The sequence below is a fragment of the Aquarana catesbeiana genome, linkage group LG13 (genome assembly GCF_042186555.1).
Source record: "Aquarana catesbeiana isolate 2022-GZ linkage group LG13, ASM4218655v1, whole genome shotgun sequence".
NCBI classification, from domain to species: Eukaryota; Metazoa; Chordata; class Amphibia; order Anura; family Ranidae; genus Aquarana; species Aquarana catesbeiana.
In genome coordinates, this window is record NC_133336.1 from 73,772,423 (window position 1) to 73,785,820 (window position 13,398).

General features: G+C 45.4%; 1 protein-coding gene across 1 annotated transcript in view; it reads right to left on the minus strand.

Moving 5' to 3' along the window:
• LTK (leukocyte receptor tyrosine kinase) overlaps positions 1-13,398 on the minus strand; it is a 142,170-nt gene that overhangs the window by 102,207 nt on the left and 26,565 nt on the right. Inside the window, exon 8 of the mRNA XM_073609766.1 lies at positions 1,079-1,235. Within this exon, the coding sequence (XP_073465867.1) occupies positions 1,079-1,235 (157 nt within the window). The remainder of the gene's footprint in view (positions 1-1,078; positions 1,236-13,398) is intronic.

The following is a 13,398-nucleotide window of genomic DNA, read 5'->3' on the forward strand; positions in this document are numbered from 1 at the left end:
AACCCATCTCTCCTCCATGTTCTTTTCTTCTAAGATTTTATCCCAATTTATATCTTCTAGCAAGGTTCGTATTTTAGGGAAGTTGGCTCGTTTGAAACTCAGTGTCTTTGTGTTCCCCTTGTGTTTCCTATTTGTGTGATTTATACTGAAGCCAATTGACCTGTGATCGATGTTTCCTAAATTGCCCCGTATTTCCACATCCATGATCATATCCATATTGTTGGTAATCAGTAGATCTAGTAACGCCTGGTTTCTAGTTGGAGCGTCTACCATCTGACCCATGAAATTGTCCTGCAAGACATTTAGGAACTGGTACTAGGAGCCTTAGATGAATGCGCCCAGTCTATGTCTGGATAATTAAGATCCCCCATTATGATAACACTTCCCATCCTTGCTGCTAATCCAAATTGTGATAGGAGGTCCATCTCCTAACTCAGTTACCTTGATTCAATCATTATGGGGAGTGTCATGGCAGATGTTCATTGTCCTACAACATGATGGTAGGTGTAAAAATGCCATGTAGTCTGGGAGGTGTACTAATTGTTCGAGTTACCTTTTTGAAGGTGTTATTTGTTGTCAAATTACTGAGTTGCACATTAGGCTATACAGTATATGCTGGACTATGTCCCCAACACTCATTAGAGTTGAAGAATTTGTTTGAATGAGCAGTTAAACATCTTTAACATTAGATTAAGTCTAGTTGAATGTGACTAACTTACTAGCCATTAGGAAGGATAGATGTGTTTAAACATTTTTTCAGTTACCTCTGGATTATATCCTGGGGCTTCCCTGTTATGGACACAGAGTTGTTAGGTAATGGCTCATCTAGTTTCAATTCCGAGTAGCCAAATGTGGCTAACTTTCCGTTGGTGTTAGGATTAATATGTTGCTCTTCTATTGGCAGCCAAAATGCTGTTGGAACATTTCTGGTTTCCCTTTTGTACTACACATACTTCAAGATCCAAAGCTGAACTAAGTTCTGCTCTTTAGCCTCTTTACCATGGTTCCTAATGGATGCGGCATTATTGCACCTGAAGCTACCCATCATCATTCCATTTTTAATATTGTTCTTCACTACCTGCTGCTCCACTGTTTCCATTCAGCCCAGGAATTGCCATATTTCTTTCATACGTCTCTTGCTGTTCGAAATCTGATGCATCATCTGGATCTTCAAGATAAGCTTTTCCTCCTCCTCCTGCACCAACCAGTAATGGTATAAACACCCCATTCACCTCCTTAAACAGAAAAACCAGTACAAATAATTTATGATGTAACACTGATATAGAAAGATGATAATGTAGATCATGTGCAAAGAATCTGCTTTATTTAACACATCATCCTTATGTGTGTTATAAGCCTGCATGTAGGCCCTGTGTAGAGGGAAGCTTCCAGTGATATCCAATTAAAGGAAATCGTCAGAAATCTTTCTAATCAAAAGAAGAGCATATGAAAGTTTCCAATTCCATTATGGTGAAACCTGAAAAGGGGATGCAGCATCCACTTTGTGTCCGAATTAACATATGGCCCTATAATGTATTTAATTAGATATCAAAGTTTCTGTAATGTGTGTTCAATAATTATAAAGTACATACTGTACAAATGATCAAAAAAGTTGCTTTGTAGAATTCAATTTTAACCTAGTATAAATGGCGCCAACCTAAAAAAGGTAAAGTAGGCGCTATTCCTCTACATTAATCAGGAATGATGACGCTAATATAGCAAAATGCATAGAGGTCGGATCGCTGCTGATACATCCGTGGACCACAGGTGATGTCACATCTGTTCTCCATTGGAATGCAGGTCCGCGGTTTGGTAAGACAGACGGCGCCTTTCTCTAAACAATCTGGCGGTTGCGTATGGATTAACTACACAGATATGCTGATCGATCTGGTGCCAGTCTGGGCACTCTAATGTGTAAGCGCATTAACTGTGGAAAGAGTTTTTACGTTTTTTTTTAATAAACTGTGTTGCACGATTTCCTTGTCATTTCCTTTTTGGGTGATTGGTGCACATCCATTGAGGGGAGAACATACCTGTGGAATGAAGAAATTTGAGTTTCATGTTGGCTATCTTGGCTATATAACAAACGCGTGTTGGTCCAGTGGACCTCAGGGCTCTGGTGAGTGCATTAGTAGCATCACTGGTGGGGAGTACTTTTCTTTTGTAGCTGTGTGTTATATCATATCACTAAGCAGCACGGTGGATGGGATAAAGTTGAATAAGTGTAAATACACAGATGCTTGTATTATAACAGTCTGAGAAGGTCTCTTATACAGTATCTCACAAAAGTGAGTACACCCCTCATATTTTTGTAAATATTTTATTATATCTTTTCATGTGACAACACTGAAGAAATTACACTTTGCTACAATGCAAAGTAATGAGTGTACAGCTTGTATAAAAGTGTACATTTGCTGTCCCCTCAAAATAATTTTACACACAGCCATTAATGGCTAAACCGCTGGCAACAAAAGTGAGTACATCCCCAAGTGAAAATGTCCAAATTGGGCCCAATTAGCAATTTTCGATCCCTGGTGTCATATGACTCATTAGTGTTGCAAGGTCTCAGGTGTGAATGGGGAGCAGGTGTGTTAAATTTGGAGTTATCACTCTCTAAGGATCTGAAAAAAATAATTGTTGCTCTACATAAAGACCCTGAAACTGAGCTGCAGCAAGGTGGCCAAGACCATACAGCGGTTTAACGGGGCAGGTTCCACTCAGAACAGGCAAAGAAGTTGAGTGCACGTGCTTAGCATCATATCCAGAGGTTGTCTTTGGGAAATAGACGTATGAGTGCTGCCAGCATTGCTGCTGAGGTTGAAGGGGTGGGGGGTCAGCCTGTCAGTGCTCAGACAATACGCCACACTGCATTAAATTGGTCTGCATGGTTGTCGTCCCAAAAGGAAGCCTCTTCTAAAGATGATGCACAAGAATGCCCGCAAACAGTTTGCTGAAGACAAGCAGACTAAGGATATGGATTACTGGAACCATGCCCTGTGGTCTGATGAGACCAAGATAAACTTATTTGGTTCAGATGGTATCAAGCGTGTGTGGTGGCAACCAGGTAAGCAGTACAAAGATAATTGTGTCTTGCCTACAGTCAAGCATGGTGGCGGGAGTGCCATGGTCTGGGGCTGCATAAGTGCTGTCAGCACTAGGGAGCTACAGTTCATTGAGGGAACCATGAATGCCAACATGTACTGTGACATACTGAAGCAGTGCATGATCCCCTCCCTTCGGAGACTGGGCGGGGCAGTATTCCAACATGATAACGACCCCAAACACACCTCCAAGATGACCACTGCCTTGTTAAAGAAGCTGATGGTAAAGGTGATGAACTGGCCAAGCACGTCTTCAGACCTAAACCCTATGGAGCATCTGTGGGGCATCCGCAAATGGAAGGTGGAGGAGTGCAAGGTCTTTAACATCCACCAGCTCCATGATGTCATCATGGAGGAGTGGAAGAGGACACTAGTGGCAACCTGTGAAGCTCTGGTGAACTCCATGCCCAAGTGGGTTAAGGCAGTACTGGAAAATAATGGTGGCCACACAAAATATTGACAACTTGGGCCCAATTTGGACATTTTCACTTAGGGGTGTACTCAATTTTGTTGCCAGTGGTTCAGACATTAATGGCTATGTATTAAGTTATTTTGAGGGGACAGCAAATTTACACTGTTATACAAGCTGTACACTCACTACTTTACATTGTAGCAAAGTGTAATTTCTTCAGTGTTGTCACATGAAAAGATATAATATAATTACAAAAATGTGAGGGGGTGTACTCACTTTTGTGAGATACTGTATATTTTTTTCTTTTTTGTGTTTTTTTTTGTAAAATATTTATTGGATTATTACCATACAATGTATAAACAAGCATATAATGGAAAGTATAGAGCTGAGAAACTCTAAAATGCGGTAGTAATTCAATGTATAACATAAGCAGGGGGGAATAGCGTGTGTGTGTGTGTGTGTGTGTGTGTGTGTGTGTGGGGGGGGGGGGGGGGGTGTAAGGGGGAGGGGAGGAAGCAAGGGAGGGGGAGGAAATGGGTGTATTTACCTGTAAACAGTGCTATAGTGAAATTTTACATATCATGGAATTAACAATAGCATAACAAACTATGAAACCCTCATGAGTGGAAGCCTCATTATCTGTATTAAGGGGAGGACTGTCATAAGTGGTAAAAAGACAATATTGATAGATAGGGTTGCCCGTCAGGGACTAGGGGATCGTGGTCTGTGAACTATACTAGAACAGCACACAATGAGAGGGGATCAAAGTGACAAGGGGTTGGAAGGATTGGACAGATTAGATATTTTGAGTTTGCCTAAGGTGTTAGTATGATCTTGTTTCAAGTACCAGTCAGTATATCAGAATGGATGTATGATAGATGATAATTATTCGGTAGTGAACATATGTTCCATATATTTTCACCACCTGACAAAAAACTTAGTAGTAGAGCGGAAATTTAAGACTATGGTGTCCAGCCTCTCAATATGGAAAAGTGACAGTAGTGCTCGCTTCACAGCTTGTAGGGAAGGTGGGGATGGTTTGATCCAGTGGCACATGATCGTTCTGTGAGCCACTAATAGACAGATATCAGACCATTGTGTGAGAGTGGGTGATCCTGTCGATGAGGAAGGGGAGACTGGTAGATCACATCCAAATAGACACAAGAATGGATCTTTGAGTAGCCGTATATTGCTAACCGTAAAGATATATGTGAGTCCCAATATATCGATATTACCAAGCATTCCCACAAACGGTGTGAGCAGTGAGCTTGGGTAGGTTCTGAGATGTTGGTGTGGAATGGATAATATGCTCTGTGGATGATTTTAAAGTGGGTTTCCTACCAAGTTTCTGAGATAGTGAGTTTGTGTATGTGGTGATAACTTTGTAGGATTTTTTCCGGAAGTTCAGTGTCGTTGAAGATAGAGGACCACTTCTGGAATGGTGTAAGATGATATTTATCCAATTGATGCGTAATAAGGTGAGAGTAGAGGCTGGAAATACAGTAATTGTTTTTCTGGAGTACTACATCAAGGTAGGATTTTTGAAGGGGATCTGTTTGAGGTCCATGACAAATTCGTAGATAGCTGAGCAATTGATGGTGGTGAAAAGCATGGGATCAGTGGCGTCGGGAGAGGGGGGGGCCTGACAGGGGCTGGAGCCTCGAGTGTGCCCCCAAAAAGCCCCGGGTCTCGTTATTCCTAAATGCATTATTAGCCCCGATCATTTACACAGGCAACAGGGAACATCTACCGCTTATCCAGCGCAGCCAAGTGACGTACAAAAAGTCCCACCTCTGGGACCCGGCTCCTATGATGAACATCCCACTGGTCCAATGCTGAGACCACGGGATGTGTGACGTCCATCATAGGTGCTGCCAGGTCTAGTAGGAGGTGGGAATGACACTGTGGCCACGCTGGGAGATCCCCGCTTGCTCTTTGTAAATGGGCGGGCAGTGGAGCGGCTTTCCTATCCTGGCTCTCTCTCTCTGGTGCATGCAGCCTGCTGTCTCAAAGTGGTCATGGATGAGATGGGCTACACTACACAGGTAAGGCTGAGCTGCAGGAGTGTCAAGAGGTCACCTGTCATGGGGTGGGGTCAATGTTTGTGTCAGGGGGATCAATGTATGTGTCAGGGGGGTCAACGTATGTGTCGGGGGGTCAACGTATGTGTCAGGGGGGTCAACGTATGTGTCGGGGGGGTCAACGTATGTGTCAGGGGGGATCAATGTATGTGTCAGGGGGGTCAATGTATGTGTCAGGGGGATCAGTTTATGTGTCAGGGGGGTCAGTGTATGTGTCAGGGGGGGTCAGTGTATGTGTCGGGGGAGGCAGTGGATGTGTCGGGGGGGTCAGTGGATGTGTCAGGGGGGGTCAGTGGATGTGTCAGCGGGGGTCAGTTGATGTGTCGGGGGGGGTCAGTGTATGTGTCAGAGGCGTCAGTGTAGGTGTCAGGGGGGTCAGTGTAGGTGTCAGGGGGGTAGTGTAAGGGTCTGGTAGGGGGGCAGGTAGGTCAATGTAATGGTCAGGCAGGTCAGTTTAGTGGTCAGCATGGATGGGCACTGGTGAGCCAGGCAGCAACCAGCAAGTGAGCCTACCCCCCCAAGCAGTCAACCCGCCGCCGCCGCCTCGCCTCGCCACCTAGCAACGCCCCTGCATGGGATGGTGGCAAAGAGAATTCCCGTGAGAGAACCTGACAGGATTTAAATTCACTGGGTTTGTCACAGTATAAGAGAGTAACAGTAGTGAGGCCACGTGTGGTCCAAAAGTTGAAGGCTGTGTAGATAGTGGAAGGGAGGAACATGGGGTTACCATGGATGGTAAGATGGTTGGATATATTTAAGGGTAGTCCTAGCAACCTCCGCACCTCCCTCCAGGTGACCACTGTATCTCTGATGAGGACATTTGATTGAAGATGTAACGGCAAGGCTTTAAGGGTGGAGTGGAGGACGGCTGGAAGGGTGTGCGGGGAGATCAAAGCTCCCTTAAGCATATAATTTGAATACCGAGATTTACCAGACACCCAATCTAGACTTTGTCTAAGTAGATATAAGAGATTATAAAAACGTAAGTTGGGCAAGCCTGTACCACCCTCGAACTTAGGGAGACAACGTTTCTGGAGAGCTATGCATGTTTTTTTTGTGCGACCATAGGAGGGCAGTTAAAGCCTTGTGTATTTTTTGAACATCTGAGTGTTTTAGTAGAAGAGGGATGGTCTGCATTGGATAGAGTTATTGTGCAAATGACACTATTTTAAAGAGGTGACATCTCCCAAAGAGCGAGAGGGGGAGGGTTGCCCAAGCTTCCAACTCCTTTACAATTTTTGTTATTAAAGGTGGATAATTGAGAGTATATAAGGATGATGGCTCTCGTCCTATGTGTATGCCCAAGTATTATTATTATTATACACGATTTATATAGCGCCAACAGTTTACGCAGCGCTTTACAATGTAGAGGGGAGACAACACAATTACAGTACAGTTCAATATAGAAGAGACAGATGGTCCCTGCTCATAGAGCTTACGTTCTAAAGGGATGGGGTGGTGGTACAAAAGGTAATAGATGCGGGGAATGATTTGATGTGATATAATGAGTGGATAAAGTAAATGGAGAAGACAACCGGCATTTAGTGGATAACCGGGGGTTTAATGCAAGAACCTCACTTTGAGTCGAAAGGCCGCAAATAGGTCAGGTAGTGTATCAAAATCTGAGAGAGGATCGGAGGAGAAGAGTAGAATATCATCCGCAAATAAAGCGGATCGGAGAGTTTGGTCGCCGATAGTGACACCATTAACACCAGCAGATGAGTTAAGGATTCTAGATAGAGGTTCAATCGCTATATAAAAGAGCAGAGTGGAGAGAGGAGGTGTCTGATATAAAATCCAAAGTAACAAGGTGAGCCGTTGGGGATGCATGCATTTGGTGTAAAAAACCCGGAAAACTGAATGCAGTCATTACTTTAAATAACCATGAAAAACTATTATTATCGAAAGCATTTTCGGGTAGAGAGATGATAGCAGTATCTTGATCCGGATGTGATTCGGCATATTCTAGCGCTAGCAAGACTTTATGAATGTTCAAAGTCGCCGAACGCCCGAAACAAAGCCCGATTGAGATGGGTGAAGCAAGGAAGGGAGTAAGATAGCTAGGCGTGAGGCAACTATTTTAGAAAGAATCTTTACGTCTACATTGATCAATGTGATTGGCCTGTACGAACCTGGGTGCAATGGGTCTTCCCCTTTTTAGGATATTAGTTTAATGTGTGCCTGAGTTTCTGTGGGGAGGTATGAGGCCCCTTCCCACATGGCGTTAAACACATGTTTCAAAGTGTCGGGAATGAAATCACTAGTCAATTTGTAAAATTCAGCAGTGTAACCATTAGGGCCTGGGGCCTTGGATGAGGCTAAGGATTTGACCGTTGTTTGAATGTCTTCCACTGAGATGGGAGCATTAGGGGCCTCTAAGTGGGCGGATGTGAGTTGGGGCAGTCGCAGCTTGGATAGCAAATTCTCCGCCAGTATCTGATCGGTTGGATCCTCAGAGTTTAGAGATGTATAATATTCAGTAAGTAGTTTGCTAAATTCTACAGGGGAGGTAACGAGGGAGCCAGCAGTATTCGTAAAGTGATTGCAAAACTTTGTTGGTTTTTTTTTTTACATAACAAACATGTCATACTTACCTCCAGTGTGCAGTTCATTTTGCACAGAGTGGCCCCGATCCTCGACTTCTGGGGTCCCCCGGCGGCACTGGTAGCTCCTCCCCGCACAACCCCCTAGGTGAAGCGATCTCCCGGGGGGTTACTTTGTGGGCGCGCTCCCGAGTCCTGCATTTGCGTCCATAGATGCAGATTGCCGGATTTGGCCCTGCCCCCGCGTCATTGGATTTGATTGACAGCAGTGGGAGGCAATGGCTGCGTTGCTATCAATCTATACAATCAAGAGCCGAGATAACGGGCAGAGGGGAGGAGCTCGTCTCCGGCATGGGAATTATGGGGCTCAGATGAGTAAAACGGGGGGCTGGGGGGGCGGTCAGTGATAGAAATTTTTTCACCTTAATGCATAGGATGCATTAAGGTGAAAAAAACACGAGGGTTTACAACCCCTTTAAGAGCAGAAATATAGGTAGGCTGTTTAGGACCTGTACACAGTTTGGCTAAAAGTTTGCCCGACTTGTTACCGAATCTGAAGAAACGAAGTGTAGAGTATGATGTCTTAGCTGCTTCCTGTTGCTCTGCCCACAGATCAAAGTTCCGTTTAGCGAGCTGCCAGGCTTTAATGTTATCCAAGGTGCGAGTATGCGTTAAAGTTGCATGTGCTGATCATAATGTTTCACTAGCGTGCATACATTGCTGGAGTGTCTTTTGAATTGGGCAGTATATAAAATAATCTTTCCTCTAAGGAAGGCCTTACCTGCCTCCCAAAAGAGGTTTGGATAGGTAAGGTGTGCTCCGTTAGTGGAGGCGTAATCCGCCCAGGCACCATAAAGCATGTGACAGAAATCTTCATTTTCCGCTAAATATGAGGGGAAATGCCAAGTAGGTGAGGGCGATGATGGTTTGACACTGGTCAAGTGTACAATAATTGGACTGTGATCTGAAATCACTGTATAGCCAATCTCTGCTTCATGGAGCGTTGATAGTAAAGCTTGGGAAGCAAACAAATAATCTATTCGTGAAAAAGAATTGTGAGAGGGTGAAAAAAAGTAAAATCTTGGTCAGCTGGGTGGGTTAGGCACCACAAGTCTACAAAATATATTGATGAGATGGCCTGGGCTAACAGGGAAAGGTCTGCAGCCGGAGATTCAGGATTCCATGGCGTCTGGGATGGAACACCATCCCGGTCCTCTGATGGACGCATTTCAGAGTTAGTCTCCTCCAACCAGGAGGAGAGCCTCAGGAGCATTCAAGATCCAAGACACCATGTTCTGAAAGAAGAGATTATCAGGGGAGTTGGGAGAATATATGTTGGTGATAGCAATGTCCCTTGATAGCAATGTCCCTAGAAGCTAATGATAAATGTAGTGTCATATTGCGGCCAGTCGAGTCAGTTTGGATATCTCGAATAGTGTGTCTCAGATTTTTATGTAGCAAGATAGCCACCCCAGCCTTGCGGCCTACCGTCGGAGAGCAGTAGACATCGCCAACCCATAATTTATGAAGACATGGTAGATCATCAGGGGATAGATTGGTCTCTTGGAGGAGCACCACATCAGCCCGGAGACGCTTGAGATGTCTAAGAGTTTGCATACACTTATTGGGGGAACAAAGTCCCTTAACGTTCCAGGATATAATCTTTAGGTGATCCTTGTCACTTTGATGAGCCATGTCTGTTGAATAAGGGATTGAAAAAATGTTAACATGTTATAGGACCTCATGATAGTCATCAAAGTGAGGGGTATACGTACATTGGAAATCCTCTGAGGGTAGAGTTTCATAACAGGTAAACAACTCAAGCAAACACAAAGAGAAAGAACAAATAAATAACAAAGCCAAGTGGAAAAACCACCAGGTGTATTACCGACTGCACTTTTTTCCACATGGGGATCATCACCCATGCAGACCTCCCGCCTAATGCTTGTTTCTCTCTCAGGGGTGAAAATAAGGCTTCATGAGGGAGAGGGTGAAGGAGGCGGAGAAACACAGGGAGAGTTCCCACTGGGAGGGGGGGGGGGAATGAAGTAAAAGGGGGGAAGGGGGAGAAGAGGGAAGGAGACCCACTGACAGTAGGTAGAAGTAGTCAGTACAGGAGTATCGGAACAAAACTTTTAACCCACCGAGGGAGCAAGAGAACGGCTGAAAATATAAGGTGCATATAAAGCAGCTAATAAACCAAGTGCTATTAAACCAATGCATAACTATCAACAACTAAGGTAGTTGTCACGTTGTACATAACAGACTAGGAGGCGTAAAAGGAGCAGACGGTTAAATTACCAGCTCCCAACAGGTCTCTGGAATCCTCATAGCATCAGGGACAATTCAGCGAATTTCTGAGAGATTAGCCTGGTTGTTAAAACGACTATGCTTGTATGGGGGCTTTTCATGACTGAGTTGGCTTTTAGATGAGGCTCGGGAGGCTTTAACGGCTCTTGAGGGAGAGTCATCAGCAGAATTATTGAGCTCCGTGTTCATGTCTGAAGGATTATTGATGTAGTGCTCTGCATCGGCTGGAGATGAAAAAGTGAGATGGTTCTCTGTTGGAGATTGGATATAAAGAACTGCCGGGTAGGCGAGGGTGAACTTGACGTGATTGTTGTAGAAGGTCAAGCAAATTGACGAGAATGCTTTGTGCTGTTTCACCACCTCGATTGAGTAATTTGTGAACAGTAGCAGGTCTGCCCCGTCAATAGAAAGGGTTCACGTGCGACAGAACTTCTGTAAAATGGCATTCTTGTCAGCGTAATTGAGGTATCTGATGATCACTGGTTGTCAGGAAGCCCCTGCCAGCAACCAAAATGGTAGTTACAGAACTTCAGTTCCTGTTGGGAGATTGCTGAGGGTGCGCTTGCGCGCGCCTTTGCTCGCGTCTGTGCGCGTGTGCGAGCGCTCATTGTGACAGTCATGGTACCAAAATGGTTTAAACGGGGTCAGTACCTGGACTCAGGGCTGTCTGCTCTACAGCATTCCCTGTGTGACTTTGCATTACCTTACCTGACTCCTGATCCTGTTGTGACCTGGCTTGCTTCCTGATGTTCCTGTTTTCTGCCTGCATCCGACCTCGGCTTGTCCTCCACTCTGCATCTGCCTGTTCCTTCTGTCACTTCACTGCCAGCCTGTTGACGACTCGGCCTGTATCCTGACTCCGCTCCTGCCTCTGCCTCAGTTCCTGACGTGCCCGCTTGTGTATGACCCGGCTTGCCTGTACCTGCCTTCTCTTCAGTCTTGGAGGTGCCACCATCCCTCCTGCAGCTGCACTTCTGCCTGTGGGATCCCAGTGCCAGCTTGTTCCAGCTCCCTGCTTACTGTTGCTCCTGGACTTCTACAATACCTACACCTATACAGTTCGCCAGGAAGTTCTAGTCCAGCCCCAGGTTCAGCGATCCTGCCAGGCACTCATGCGACTCTGCTGCTTGGCGCTCCCTGTCAGCTCTATCAGGGGATCTCAGTCAGAGCTGTAAGAGAGGCCGTCCTCTGCATACCAGGCTCTACCATCAGGTACGTGGCAGTAACAGACAGCCATGTCTGAGCCTGTGCAAGGACCCTCTCCTATGGAGGAGCTCTGACAACACTTAGCCAGATTGACACAGGCCGTGAAGGACTTACAAGAGGGTTATACCCAGCTGGAAGGCCATATACAGACTTTGTCTGCCTTTACATCCGCTTCTTCTCCATCTCTGACCAGTAACTCTGCTCATCTTGCTCTTCTCATTCTGTTACAGCTCCCAGGAGGAACTATTCGGACCCCCGTTATAATTGACTCTGGCGCTTGCAGCTGTTTCATAGACTTATCCTTTGTTGCAAAACATCACATCCCACTACTACCCAAGGCTCGGAGACTTTCTGTACATTTGGCAGACAGATCCACCATTAAATCTGGGTTGGTTACAAAACCATCCCGCTATCTACCACCATTACCAAGAACCATCAGGAGCTTCTATGCTTGTTTGCCATCACTTCCCCTCTGTTCCCATTCATTCTGGGCATGCCTTGGTTAAAAGCTCATAACCTGCACATTAACTGGGCCACAGAAGAACTCAAGTTTCTCTCTTCCTATTGCCTTCAGCGCTGCTGGCAAGAAAACCATCATGACCAACCTTCCCTGCTGTGCATTGACGCTGATTCTGAAGCCCGCCAAGTCGTCCCAGTGGCATATCATGACTTTTTGGACGTTTTCAGCAAAAAGGGGGCAGAAACGCTTCCTCATCATAGGGCCTATGACTGTCCAATTGAACTCCTCCCTGGGGTTGAAGTCCCTTGTGGCAGAATCTTCCCCCGTCCGAATCTGAACTTGTTGCATTAAAGGACTATCTTGATGACAACCTCAAAAAGGGGTTCATTCGCCCTTCTATGTCTCCTGCTTGAGCAGGAATCTTCTTTGTAGAAAAGAAAGACCATTCGCTACAGCCCTGTGTGGACTATCGTGAACTTAACAAAGTCACCGTTAAGAACCGCTACCCTCTCCCACTTGTGCCTGAATTATTCCAGTGACTCGGTACTGCCACTATTTTCACAAAATTGGATCTTCAGGGTGTCTATAACCTGGTTTGTATATGAAAGGGGGATGAATGGAAGACGGCATTTTGCACATGGTTTGGGCATTTGAATGCCTCGTAATGCCCTTTGCAATGCCCCCACTACCTTTCAACACTTCATTAACGATGTTTTCCGAGATTTCCTGGATCTGTTTGTTGTTGTTTATCTTGATGACCTACTAATCTTCTTTCCCTCCCTAGATCATCACCGTAGACACGTCAAGAGTGTACTGAGTCGCCTTCGACAACATGTACTTTATGCCAAACTGGAGAAATGTGTATTTGAACGCCAAAGCATCCAATTTCTGGGTTTAATCATCTCCAAAGGTATCAAGATGGAACCTCAAAAGGTTACGGCCATCTTGGATTGGCCAGCGCCCAGTGATCAGAAAGGTGTCCAACGTTTTGTGGGGTTTGCAAATTTTTATCGAAAATTCATCAGAGGCTTCTCAGCAATCATATCCCCCATCACAAGTTTAACCAGACAAGGCACAGGATTCTGTTGGTCTCCGGAAGCTCAGAACGCTTTTGATACCTTAAAAAAAACTTTTCACATCCGCATCTGTCCTGAAACACCCTGACACAGCCCTGCCCTACCTCTTATGCCGCGTACACACGGTCGGACTTTTCGTCTACAAAAGTCCAACGGACGCTGACGGACTAAAGCTGGCTGGTAATCCGATCGTGTGTGGGCTTCTCCGG